The 13,679-nt window shown below is 46.4% G+C and overlaps 5 protein-coding genes across 5 annotated transcripts; 2 read left to right on the forward strand and 3 right to left on the reverse strand.

The window, feature by feature from the left end:
• Window positions 1–578: 578 nt before the first annotated feature.
• On the reverse strand, window positions 579–2,161 carry FSUBG_10187 (Neutral alkaline non-lysosomal ceramidase; the record flags this gene model as incomplete). The annotated part of the gene is made up of 3 exons (XM_036674740.1): window positions 579–1,714; window positions 1,765–1,786; window positions 1,832–2,161. 3 exons carry the CDS (start codon window positions 2,159–2,161, stop codon window positions 579–581), a joined length of 1,488 nt encoding a protein of 495 aa, XP_036534295.1.
• A 1,086-nt stretch (window positions 2,162–3,247) lies between these two features.
• On the forward strand, window positions 3,248–4,468 carry FSUBG_10188 (uncharacterized protein; the record flags this gene model as incomplete). Its single annotated transcript, XM_036674741.1, has 3 exons — window positions 3,248–3,330; window positions 3,452–4,215; window positions 4,281–4,468. The coding sequence occupies 3 exons, from the start codon at window positions 3,248–3,250 to the stop codon at window positions 4,466–4,468; spliced, it is 1,035 nt and encodes a 344-aa protein (XP_036534296.1).
• Window positions 4,469–6,451: 1,983 nt separating this feature from the next.
• Window positions 6,452–7,536, reverse strand: FSUBG_10189 (Tyrosinase; the record flags this gene model as incomplete). Its single annotated transcript, XM_036674742.1, has 2 exons — window positions 6,452–6,690; window positions 6,753–7,536. The coding sequence occupies 2 exons, from the start codon at window positions 7,534–7,536 to the stop codon at window positions 6,452–6,454; spliced, it is 1,023 nt and encodes a 340-aa protein (XP_036534297.1).
• Window positions 7,537–8,534: 998 nt separating this feature from the next.
• On the forward strand, window positions 8,535–10,224 carry FSUBG_10190 (cytochrome P450 monooxygenase; the record flags this gene model as incomplete). Its single annotated transcript, XM_036674744.1, has 4 exons — window positions 8,535–8,630; window positions 8,682–8,728; window positions 8,779–9,030; window positions 9,111–10,224. 4 exons carry the CDS (start codon window positions 8,535–8,537, stop codon window positions 10,222–10,224), a joined length of 1,509 nt encoding a protein of 502 aa, XP_036534298.1.
• A 370-nt stretch (window positions 10,225–10,594) lies between these two features.
• On the reverse strand, window positions 10,595–11,575 carry FSUBG_10191 (uncharacterized protein; the record flags this gene model as incomplete). Its single annotated transcript, XM_036674745.1, has 1 exon — window positions 10,595–11,575. The coding sequence occupies one exon, from the start codon at window positions 11,573–11,575 to the stop codon at window positions 10,595–10,597; it is 981 nt and encodes a 326-aa protein (XP_036534299.1).
• Window positions 11,576–13,679: the final 2,104 nt, after the last annotated feature.

Consider the following 13,679-nt stretch of genomic DNA (forward strand, 5'->3'; position numbering starts at 1 on the left):
GTATATAATATAGTAAACTTATAAAAAAGAATTAACTTTATATATTTTTAATAATACGTTAAGTAGTAAGTAATAACTATAAGGGAAAAGTTAAACTAGTAAGTAGTATTAGGTAGAAAAGCTTATTAGAGATTTAGTTATATTTAAGGCTAGGTTTTTATTAAATAAAGCTTCTATATTAAGCTATAAAGGTTCTAAATATAAAGGCAAGCTTTGTATAAGCACGTAGAGAACGCAATAACCAGAATCTTATCTGCGAGTTCCCTTGGCGTGTCCGTGATATCAACGTCCCAATTCCACTTAATCCCGCAGGCGGTTTGGCTGCTATACTCCGGCGTAAACAACATCTCCTTGATCAACTCATCATCGTCTCCATCGCTAAGTGCTGCTATTTCTGTCAAAGATGCCATTTTTGTAGTCAAAGCTAAAGAGCCCCGGCTTACTTGGCCAAACAGATTATCGCCAACTTTTTCAGTGGTGATGTCGAGGTACTTGCACTCATACTCCCATTCACCGCCGTCAAGTTCCAAGGTCTCTCGGTTCACAGACGAGAAGTTCGAGTCCCAACAGACTCCGCCTCAATGCCCAGGCCACGACCACGTCGGCCCTATATCCAAATGCCTGTCCCGCAACGACTTGACGTACTTCTCAAGCCCGCCCTTATCACGAGTATTTCTTTCGAATATTAGATCCTTGAAAACATCCTCAACCCATAGGCCTGCAGCATATTCACTCCCCGTAGCTTGAGCGACTTGCTTTGCAACACCTGCGACTGCAGCTAAGCGATCTGATTCGAAGCTGATATCCAAGGTTGAGATACTTTCCGCGCACTTTCTAAAGAACGCAAACGCCTGTGCTTCTTGGTATCTTTTGCTGTGATACTCCCCTAGTCCTTTCTGGATAACCGCCGTCTCGTTTCTAGCGCCATTCTCGCAGATCAGAATCTCTGGACACCGGAAGAAGACAAACGTCGGGCTGAAGATAACGAGCCTAGCAGAGAAGTTGACTTCCTCCCATACCCAGGCGCGGCTGTACCACTTGGAATCTGTGAACTCAAAGGTGAACATGAAGGATGCTGAGTTCGCCTTGATCTCGTATGGGACGATGGAATATTCCCGACTCTCGTTCTGGAATACCGCATTTGAGGTGATCGGCGTCTTCACCCGAATGCCAGGGTGGAGCTGGCGCTGACCGAGAAAGCCCTCTCTACAGCTGTTCGAGGACGAGGGGCAAAGAGTAACGTATGCGTTGCGAAATATGTCGTTCATCTTTTGGCCTTCCACTTCCCAGTCCGCGATATCAGCTTTGCCCTGTAGAATACAGAGCGCATCGACCCATAAGTAGCGCATGCCCAACGCTTCGCAAGTTATGATAGCATCGCGAACGACGGGAGACATAGCATCGATACCAAATCCGCTGAGTCTCTCTGACAAGTTTGCGGAATTGGTTTTGGGCTGATAAGCTGCGTCCTCCGCGTTTCCCCAACAGTAGCTTAGCGCTGCGAATTTGACCCATGGCAAACCCTCCGTCTGGATGAGCCTGATGCGTCCGTTTGCTTTGCATTCTCCAATGTCCAATAGTCGCGTGGGTGTAGAGCCAGAAGGCTTCCATGGATGACAGGTCGATGCACAATGGTCAATGGACTTTTTGGTGAAGTTGAGTGTTTGGCTTGACAGGACCTCTGTAAGAGGTGGGCGCAGAAACGGTATGCTATCTACTGACTGTTAGTACATCCTCATCGCTTAAAGGCAAAGTAATGCATACCGTCATCAGAACAGGGCAAAAGCTGTGCGTATGCTAGCGTTTCATACGAACTCGACCCGTTACTTACGCTGACGGTGTAATCGAAAACCTTCCTCGGCTCCACATGAATGGCTGTCGCGGACCTCGACACCCAGCCAGTCACAGGCCCTTTATACTCCGTCGAAGGATACTGTGAAGCAAGAGTGTCTCGGATTAATTTACACAATCCACATCCAGAATCAGAAGAAGTTGCGAAGCCTGGTAGTTCTGGCCATGTGTCATCAAACCGGTACAGTATTTTGCTCGTATCATATGGGCGGTAGCCTTTGTTGTTGTCGGGGTTAGGGTCCAATAACAAATCGATATCGAGAACCTTTGAGCAGTCCTTGCACAACGGCGAGATAGGAGGTGTAGACATCGCAGCCTGATTTAGATGGTGGATTCACCTGCTGGTCATAGAGCTCGATTTTCTCTTTATGCTCTTTCCATGTCTTCAAACGACAAATCTGACATGTTTTAAAAGGAGCTCAGGGCCCCTGTTCTGATCCCTGTACGGAACGGGTGAATAGTCAGCCCGAGTATCCTGAAGGCATGTGAAACACCGATTTCGATCAGGCTGACCTCTAATCAAGGGCACACATCCTGTATAAAGCTATTTTATAATTACTACAGCCAATCTCAATCCATAGTTGTATAGTTAGATTATGCAAGCAGTATACGTTGGCTTTGCCGCGAGAGTGCCGTGTAGACAGCCTAAGAGGATGTGGCCAACAAGTTTGCCTGGCTACTAAACTTGAGTATATGCTGCATATGTTTAAGGATGAGGGAAGTCAATTGATTAGTACTTCCTCGACTTTTAAATGGCAAGGTTACAGTAATGGCATGGTCTGTCGCGTCAGCCTCTACAGAGTTAAATATCGCTTCTAACGGGGCAGTGAGAGCATCATTTGACGAGATTCCAAAGACCGCTGGCTGGTTTCATGTGGAACCAGGAGCTTGATAAAAGATTATTGTATGGTTATAGGCGCGCGAAACACGCAATGTCAATTTGATTGTGGGTTAGGCACACTTCTTTGTACTTGGGTTGAAAAGCATGGCCATTACTTTTTGGCTGAGTGGCTGGCATGTGCGACGCATTTGCCAAGGCATAAGATAGTGTCTCAACTGCTTGCACAGTGCCTGATCTATGCGTACTTACACTGCACGTAGCTTTACCCATTAATTTGCGACTCTAAACCACTAGAAGGGTTCTGCGCAATTGCGCAATAAACACGTACCAATGAACGGATGCCATGTCACACCATGAAAAGGTGGCTGTGGTAGAATGTACTTCCAATGTCACAAATCAGGCTGTGCCTGTTTTATGGATAAAAACACAAAGATGCTCTGGCCAATCTTCCCTCATTACCCGACTCTTTGTCCATTGCAAAATCCCGTTGAATCTTCATAAAACCTCTCTGCTTGGCTGCCTTCGTCACATAATCAGTAGCCAATATCAGTGACCATGGAGCCCGTGGGTGCTACCGCCAGCATACTCACGTTTGTAACTGTGGCATTTTCCGCTACCAAGTCAATTTACGGCGCCCTGTCAGCGATCAAAGACGGTCCCGAAAATCCTTGATTCCATCAATAATGAAATATCACAGCTTCAGAATATTCTTCAAAGACTATCACAAGTCGTTTCATCAACAAACAGACCCATCGATAGATCAAAGCTTGAGCAAATGGTCAAGAAATGCAGAGATGATTTGGTCGGATTCGAGGTCAAACTTCGCCAACTGGATGTCTCGGGAGCCGACGGTCGAAGAGGCCAATTATGGCGAAAGCTAAAGATTTGCTTTGAGGAGAAAGAACTCGATCGGATGCGTCATAGTGTCGGGAGGCATGTCCAACTGGTCACACTCTACTTGGGCACCATTCAGGACCAGCAGTCGTCGCTCATCGCGAAACAATCAACGGAAATACTTGCCCGTATTCAACAACTCCAGCAGTCATCGTCTACATCAACACAGTCAACAGAGATACTTAACCGTATTGAGTACCTCCAGCAAACATCACCTTCCGCAACACAATTAAATAATGTGCTTGTTTCTCTCCAACAACTCCAGCAGAGTATGGCGACACTGCAAACATCCAGCACATCTGCCCAAAATAAAATTGGGTCATCGGGCATTTCATCAAGGGTTGTAGAACTAGACGACGAGGACTCACCGATCTCGCAGCAGACCGCTTTAGATGATACTATCGCTCGATTGATGCGGTTACTTGAAAAGAGACCATCCATTGTGGAATTTTATGACGCACAGGAAATATTTGAGGACCTGGAGCGGCTATTGCACTCTGTTCGGGATGATGCACAGTCTAGAAACGTGAGAGAAGGAAATGAGGATCAGGATGCAGACGTCTCAAAGGAGATGAAGCTTTTCACAAGTCTGCTTTTCTCGGCTCAGTCTTTAAGAGTCAATCAAACCGGTAGGTCTATCTGTCTTCCAACAAACTAGTGGCTAATTTAGAAAGAACCAATGAACTCTATTAAGTCTACGAAGCCAAGAGCTGCGATCCTCCAACAAAGGAAGCGGAAAGAAATGGACACCGGCGACAATGTCCTTACAGTCACGACAACGAAACGACGGAGGAAGCTTCTCCCTGTGTCACAAAACCCTCTAGACAGCGAAATATGCGGATGGAGGTTCCTTGGAAGTCTAACCGTAAAATCCAAGACTAAGAAGAAAATGATCACCGTATCTGTGAACCGGAGCCAGCTTCTGTTTGATCGATTCACAAGCATGTTGCCGCGAGTAATAGTTTGTCAGATTCTCCCCAACACTCACATCTATTTCAAGTTGCCTCACGTGGCTCGGTCCAAGATCTTATGAGATTGATAGTTAACAACAAGGCTAGCCTCCATGACCATGATGAGAATGGCTGGTCTTTACTGCATGTAAGCATTCACTGCGCTTTAATCTATTATTTTCAATCTGTATCAAGCTAATTATCCTGCTCCCTATCCAAGCACGCGGTCGGGAACCTTCCAATGTTGAAGTTTCTTATCCAGGAAGGATTGGATATTGACGAGGTTGCACAAGACAACGACCAAAGCCGCTACAGCCTCACGTAATATTTTTCCAAAGTCCTTAATTTCAACTTGAACTAACGAGGATTGAATGAAGGAACCCTTTACTAATAGCATACCATTACCACCATGACACCAACTTTTCAGAAGCTCTTTTGTATGCTGGAGCTGATCCTACCGTTGAATTGGGGGGTCATCGAATACTGTTAAAAAACTTGACTTATAATGCCCGTATTCAGGTGAGAGAGTCATTGCACAATGTAGAACAAGCTCATTGATAACATCAAAAGACCAGGAATATACTATATCGATCCCTTTGTATCAGCTCATTCCTACTTTCTGACTCTCAGCATGAGATTTATGGCCTTATATATAGCTTCTGTCGAGCATGGGCAGAGTCCCCAGCAGAAGACTTCAATCCAGAGCAGGAGCGGCAAACTTTGGATCTCCTAGTCAGCCGCGGCTGTAGTCTACAGATTATGGACTGGAGGTCCAGTGGCCTTCACGGGTTCTTTTCAACCAGGAGAAAGTCATTCTCAAGGGTACTGGCTCGACGAGATCTATTGACCTATCTCATATCAAGGGGCGCCTATCCTTACATAGCCGATATAACGGGTAGGACAGCATCATACTTCGCATATGGAAGCATGTGTAAACCCTGCTCTATATCCCAATCCTCTTTGATGGGTGATCTATGGGACACTGTTCTTGATATTTGCGGTTATGATATCTCAAAGTTTCGACGCAATCGCCCTCGGAGAGCAAGTTATGAAAATGGCTATAACCGTGACATATTCGAAGAGCTCTGGCGTGGTAGAGAGGACCGCTGCCCTTACTGGAATGATGAGGCTTGGCCAGAGTTCTCAAATCAAGAGACGGAGTTCACTTTTGATTCGAGACTATTGTGCACAGATTGTTGGACTTGCTTCGTTGGGGATTACTATGAAGGCCCTTGCAATCACTGTGGGATTTGTCGTTTGGTATTCCAGTACTCCTGTGCTGAGAAATCCGACCCTGATCATGGACACAGCCCCTGTTGCCCACGCTCCCGAGTTGGGTACTTTGAGCTTTCCGAAAATGATGGTCAGTATACTTTCAGACCGGAGAGCTGTTCAGACTTGGACTCAGATGATGAAGAGTCTGATTGCGGCAACACTTCTTTTTCGATCGATGAATTTGAAGATGAACAGTCACCGCCCGATCAGGCATTGACTAGATATTGGGGTCCTGATTTCGAGGAAATTATTTCAGAAGATGAATCAGTTGGGGGAGTTTCGTTATAGCTTTATCTAAGAGATATGGTTCTTGAAAGCTTGGTAAATAGGATATTTTTTACTTGCTAAATTCTGAAACTGTTACGATAATCTATAATCTTACGTCACCACTGTAGCTTCTATCCAAGGCCCTTATATAAATAGGATAAGTAAATCGCATTCTATCTTTCTATTTAAAATAAATTAGAACAGAAGAAATAAGACATTTAATATTAAATTAAGGTATCAGGATAAACTGGTCTAAACCTGTGCTAAAATGTACTAAACCTGCCTAAGTCTTTTTATTAGTTTGGATAAAGGTCCTAAGTTTTCTCAAATCCCCTTGCCCGTTCTACTTTGACTCTGCTAACCTTCGTGTCGATCATTCATAGCGATAGCTCAGCAAGTTCGACGCCGTTGTCATCAGTTCGGACACAAGTTTATCAGGGCCGAGGCCGAGCATAGGCATCTTGTCCTTCAAACTTGCCTTTTTCTTATCTGTTTCACCAGACGCAAGAATGCGTATGCCCGAAAAGTCCGAGTTTCGCTGCTTAGGGCTCTTCTGCTGCCAGAGCCACCACAAACGATCGATCTGTGCATGGTGCAGCATGAAGAGAGGGTCTGTATGACATGACACGTTAGTTACAAAACAGGCTGAGGGTCTTTTTTCGCTTAAAGCTTACCGTTAGGTGATGTTGATGGTATCATGTCTCCTCCAATGGCTTGATGGATAGCACCATGCGGTCCATTCTCAAGATCAGTGGCAAAAGTACTGAAATTCATGGAGGTGTTTATTATCTTTGACACCACCTGCAGCGAATAAGCGTTTCCTTGAAACTTGCCGGCCTGGCCTGTGCCGTCGTTGAACCCGCGATTCAAGCAATGCGGCCTCAACGCATTGTCATAGTATTGCACAGTGAAGTTGTTGAATGCGCCATCGAGGACACACATTGTCAAAGGATTTGGTCGCGCCGGGCTCACAAAGCCTCCGTTCAGGCCGTTACCGCCAAAACCACGCGTCTTGTCATTCAAGAACACTGGGCTCTTAGACATGTCTTTAGAATCGAGTGTCCAGTCCCAATAGGGCATAGAACCACGATATCCGCATTCTCGCAGTGAGGTCTCGTAAATATGGACAAAATACCGGTGCCAGGGCAGGAACTGAGCCACAAAATGGACTACGGAAGGGTCAGCATCATTGGCCTGAAGAGGAAGGATGTTGAACTCACTCTGGATATTAAGCTTTGTATGAACATAAGGGGAGTCGTTGTAGTGAGATGTTTTCAAGCCAAGCTTTGAAGGAAGTTTATCCAGGCATTTAACAGCGCTGATGTAGTCTGCTTGAGCTGATTTTGACAACTTCCGCCACTCGACTCTGGTCTGTACTTGAGAAGGCGTTGTATACTGGCTTGGTGCTGCGATAGCAACTGCGACCAGCAGGGCAATAGTGAATATTAACGATTTCATGTTGATGAGAAAGAGAGTTGTAAAGGAACCAAGGGCAGGTTACCAAGCGTGACTCGTTCTTATATTTATTGCGGATTGATGTACCGCATTAACTCATAAAATTCGGTAGTCCCTGTAGGTACACGCTAGGCAAAGCTACTTTATTTATTTAACTAATAAGGCTATTTAACTAGCTATTAGATCCTTATTTAATATCCTAACTAATCAGATAGCTTATATCGGACTAGTAAGTACCCACAGGGACTACCGAATTTTATAAGTTAATGCGGTATCTACTGTAAGCGGTGTTACTGAATGTTGATCGACGGAGAAAAATAGCTGGTCGTATTCGATACCTTTTGAGCCAATCAGACGTTGATGGTGTCCGCTCTAGTTATCCAAATAAGAATGTGGTCTATTTATCAGCCGATGAGCGGGCACGAAGCTGAACATATTTGAGGGCCGATGACTACCGACCTTAGAGCATGAGACAAAGGGCTTAGATGTCCATATAAATGCACTTAGCTGAGGCCGGCGTTTACTGAATGCCGGGGTTGCGGGGTAACACTAGACTAAAAGTGAACGAGTTGAAGACGGCATCGTTTATTGCCGGGGTCTGCCGCGTGACTCGATGTTTATTTTATAATGCAGTGTATGCTGGATAGAGTCAAAATCCGTAGTTGCTCGTATGAAAGATATCTAATACAAATTGAGATAGAAGTAGTAGAGAGCAGGAGCACAGAAACTTTAGGATACCTGGATCGAAGAGAACTGACTTGTTCGTGAGAACGGAACTCCACTCCACATCCCGATTGCTTCATGGCCATGAGGGGCCGAGTAACCCCGGATCTCAGTTATTTGACCCCGCATCCGGGGCCCGCAATGACCTCCGGGCTTCCTATTATTTAAGAAGACGAATAGCCATGTTGGATTTACAAATGAATTAGCCATCGCAAGCCTAGGCCTGGGATTCCAACAGTAGTCTCGGTATCTCCCTTGTAATCTTCCCGCCTATCGCCATGAGCGGCTTACTTGATAACATCCCGAACTTCTCTCGAGAAGCGCTCTTCGCAGTGCTCTCACTATCCCTATGCCTGCTTTATTTGTCAATTAAAGTCAGTCTCCGTACCTCTGCTCATATCACTCTCTAATTGACAACTCTGCAGCTCATCGGACGTTTACTCTTCAGTCCTCTCCGGCATGTCCCCGGGCCGTCCGCGACCAAGCTCACCGGAGCATCAGTTTGGCTGAACACTGTACAAGGCCGTCGCGTTTACGTACGTACATCTTCGACCGTCCTATTCGAGCTTGCGCTGATAGCAGAACCGGGATAAAGAAACTGGAGGAACTACATAAGAAGTACGGCCCTATCGTACGAACTGGTCCGAATGAGGTATCAATCAGCGACTGGAGACACCTACGCACCATCTATCTCAATAACAAGGGAATGATCAAAAGTCCAGACTTCTATGAAGCTGCTACCTTTGTGGGTAAAGACAATATTTTCCAGATGATGTGAGTATAGTCTTCGTTTCTATCACCTCTGATTCCTTAACTTCATATGGTAAGGACAGATATCTGACTCGACACAACAGAAATGTTCAACAACATGCCGCACGAAGAAAGATGAGCAGTCCACCATACTCACTGCAATCCGTCGCGCTACTAGATCCCCTGATCAAAGTCAATGCCCAACGTCTCGCGCTGCGGCTGAAAAGTGGCACATCATCTCCTGTCGATGCATACACTCTATGCGGTCTCTTCAGCCTCGAGGTGATCTGCCAAGCTGGCTTCGCAAAAGACTTCTCCAACGACACCAATGGCGCAGCTGCTCTGAAGCTCCTCCAGGCGATGGATGGAAGCGCACTTACCCTGCTCTTTGACGGCGCTCTTCCTTTCGTAGCCAGATTTGACATTGGTACCAAATTGCCAGGCGCCATTGGTGACTCATATCGTAAGCGAGAGTACTGGCGGGAGAAGTCTTATGAGATGGTCGATCATTTTCTTGAGAAGAGTGCCGATGATGAGAAGTATCTGCTTACGCCGTTGGCTACTGGCGTTGATGGCTACTTGGGACGTAAACTTACTCATGAGGAGCTTGTTGAGGAAGCTATGGGGTACATGTTTGCTGGCTCGGGTACTACATCGTCGACATTGACTTACCTGCTGTATGAGCTCTCAAAACCGGAGAACGCTGCTATACAGGAGCGTTTGCGCACGGAAGTACTGGCAATACCTGATGACGATATCGTGGCCATCAGAAACAACGCGTACATCAATGCCGTCATCAAGGAAACATTCCGCGCCCATCCAACGATCATCTCGACCATTCCCCGCCTACTCACCGAGCCCTTAACTCTCGGCCAATACACTCTACCGTCAGGCACCGTTATCGGAATGCAGAATTGGCTTCACCACTATGATACCTCAGTGTTCCCCGACCCAGAGAAATTCATACCTGAGCGATGGCTCAACGAAACACCCGAAATGAAGTCTGCTCTCACACCGTTCAGTCTAGGTAAGAGAAATTGTATCGGGCAGAATCTCGCGTGGCAGGAGCTTTATTGGGCTGTAAGCGAGGTCATGCGCTCTGGTTCAAGGTTTAGAGTTGCGGAGGAAATGAAGGATTGGGAGATGGAGATGGAGGATCGGTTCAATATAGCTCCGCGTGGGAGACGGCTCATGCTTACTGTTTCGCTGGTCGATTAGGAGCGGGGAATTGTTGGAAAATCGGGCGGATAAAGGGAAATGGACAATAGACTTACTTGACTAAATAAATGAGGTTGGGCGGTTTAATGGTACTCTAAGCGTCCAGCCTGTCTTTATGTTATAATAGTAACATGGTTCTCGGACATGTGACGCAAATCACGATGCTTTATAGTAATGTTTGAGTGAATAATAGTCAATGATTTAAAAAATCTATTATACAGAGTACAGGCTGTGTACATCTAATCATGCATTTTGAACGCCAAACACCCAGTAGACAAATGAAATAGTTAGTACAGTCTTCAGGTCCCATTATTCTTCACGTCAGGTATCATATCGCTTCACCCTGTCCATCATTCTATCCTCTCTTTCCTTACGCCTTCTGCTTCGACACCGCCCTGTACCGACTAGGCAAGCCGACATTACTCCTCTCCGCCGGTGGAATGCTCTGCGCATACCCGCCATAAGCCGGCAGCGCAGGCTTCACCGCTGGAGCCATGCTCCCACTAGTCCCTGGTCTTTGTGGCATGCTACCCCAAGAATTATTTGGCTGGTGTTGCGCGCCAAACGTCATCGTCTGTATGAACTGCATCTGATCCTGAATGCCCTGCGGTATTTGCTGATGTATCTGCCCCGAAGGCGTTTGTGGCCTCGATAATTGATGTGGCATCGGCGCACCATAAGGCGAAGCCATATACGGCGAAGCACCCGTCAAAGCAAACGGGTTCTGTGGTGGTGCTTGAAAGCCAGCACTCGGCGATCCCCGCCGCGAGGCCTTAGCGCGCTCCTCGTTCGCAATAACGCTGATCAAACCGCCCGTAAACATGGGCTTCTTGGTTTGAAATGGGTCTTGGAACGGGTCTTGGAAAGGATCTTGAGGGAGATTTGTTGCAAAGGATGGTAAGCGCAGATGAGAACCGTTATCGGGCTTTCCATGCGCCGAACCAGGTCTCATCATGTGTTGTTGTGCGGAAGCGCGGAGATTGGGGTTCGATCGAACGCCTGCTAAGCGAGACAGGCGATCGCGTTGACTTCGAGCCTGTAGCATCGCCAGCGGCACATCGTCGTCGCTATCATCATCGGGGATGTTCATCCATGGGCCTTGTATAGAGGGGATGCGTGAGTGTTCTATTGATGGAGGTCCTTCGGTCGTCTTCATCATTTGTTGTCGGTATCCAGCGAGATGCGCTTCTTGACGTTCTCGATGGTCATTTTGTTTCTTTGGCTTGTTCTCGTCATCGGAATCGTAGTTGATGTTCTCTTCTTCTTCGTCTCCGCTGTTCTCTTCCTCTTTTCGCTTTCGGTAGGCTTCTTGTGTCATGACACTAGGTGTTGGGGAAGTGCGGCCTGGCATTGTGGCGTGTAAAGAATGAATGGATGGGATATGGCGGTAGCAACGGTTTGCGGGGTATTACAGGGTCAGTCACCACAAGTTGAAGGATAGAACGACGGAGAACGCAGTATGTTTTTGAAGCGCTGCTGTCCTTTTTGTATAAAGTTCGTCACGGACATTGTCATAGAACTGCCGGGGCTTTTGCTGGTTTCTACGGGGCTCATCCCTGCTTACAATCAGGTACTAGCGCCCCCCGTAGCTAACGTCAGATTGATGACCAATGCGGGTATGGCTCCCTCCCAGTGCAGCAGTCCTCCCCCAATGATTCATGATCCAAAGCCGCAACCAGAAACCTTGTGGCTGGCTGCGTGTTTAAATAGTTTCTACAAAAGCAATGTTTCCTCCCAACAGAAACTTTGCCTCATCTTCGTATCTGTACACGTAACATTCTTGTCTGTTGTTTTGGGCTGACGGTCGGAATGTTCGGGTTCCCGCTTAGCGCTTTGATGACATGCGTTTTTATGCTTCGGAGAGACCGTTGCATAGCGCATTGAGGCTTAACTGGCCCGTTCCCCCCTTTTCTCTCATCCCAAGTCTTGGGACTTTGGCTCCAGCCAGGGTTCGGATAATTTTAGAAACGCTGATAGTTTCAGCAGACTTCTCAGTTTGGTGATATTTTTCTTGCCCTCTTGCATTGTTCTGTGCAAATTTGTTATCTGCGTATTTCAACCTCTGTCATCTCGATACCAAAGTTCTAATTGAACAGAGTTTTCACTTGTAAAGCTTATTGCATGGCGAATGTGCATTTTCTCGTAAATGGACCAGGGGAAGTTGGGCCCAGAACTCTGCAAGCTCGCGGGGCAAAAACCTCGTATAGATTAAATCGAAGCAAGATATTTTCCGCTAATCAATTGGTGTGAGCCCTGCGCGCGATGGGGCCTCGGCTGTTATTTTAAGGCTGGGAATGACAAAGCAGGAATTCCCCTTTTCTACGCCAAGCTTTCTATTTATATCGCTCTCCAGTATTTCGCGGAGAGGTCAATTTTGAACTGACTTCATCTTGATTTTCCCGTCAAAATGCCTGCAATAATTCTATCTTTATCATTGAGACTTGGAGAACTCCATTCTCGGTGGCATTATAGCTTCGGGTTGACTGCCGATCGCGACGTGATGGCGGGTGGAATGACATGCTTCTCCAGAAATTACCGAGACAAGCTTATCCTTATCATGATAGCGATAGCGATAGCACAAATACCCTCGAGCAGTAAACTTGCCCCTATTTTATGAACATTGTCATCATACTATACACCTCATTGTAACAAGTATTAATAATTAATCAATATACAGCAATTTGATAATTCTGAATTTAAAGGATCTTGCATAGTGATAGTATTTACGTGATTGCTATGATGGCATCGACATGTGGTTCTATCCAAAACAAACCCAGCCTGTACTTGAACTCAAACACTGTGAGTCTCCATTCACGATGGTATCAGTGGTAACACAAGACAATTGAAGCGCCTGATAACATAGTGACTAGGGCAACACAGAATCTTTTATTACTCCCTTTTCAAAAGGTTATGCCACTGATTAGTTGATCGGTGACGAAGGGCGATCGGATGGATGACAACGATGCGCGGCCCGCAGCGGCACGAGGTTTAGTCTTAAGTAGTTCAGCTAGTAACGCCCAAATCAGGCAATAATCTGTCTCCCGCCACAAGCTGAAGATGATCTTCTCCGTCCTCCATCGCGGATAATGTTTTATCCGAATTTTACCTCCACTCGCTGCATCGTAACTTGTCGAATAGAAAGATAAGTTGCCATACATACTCTAGTGCTTTGATCTGTTTATTGCCTTAATTCGCTCGATTGAACTCACCGCCAGCGATGATCGTCATCATTCCAAATGTCTCAGCCAAGCCCCGCCCAGCTAGTTCAAATCGAACATGACGGCAAATCAAGCTAAACGCTCAATCGGGAGGATTAGTGTCTAAATATTGAGGTGTCCCATCGTCAATGGTGCAGACCTGCATGTGAGACAGCATTAGGGCTGTTGATAAGCAGGTTTTGCGCGCGTTTCGATAGAGCCATATCCAATGATCGACCGATCTTCAGTTTGCGACAT

This window comes from Fusarium subglutinans (genome assembly GCF_013396075.1).
Source record: "Fusarium subglutinans strain NRRL 66333 chromosome Unknown NRRL66333_c0000172, whole genome shotgun sequence".
Lineage (NCBI taxonomy): Eukaryota > Fungi > Ascomycota > Sordariomycetes > Hypocreales > Nectriaceae > Fusarium > Fusarium subglutinans.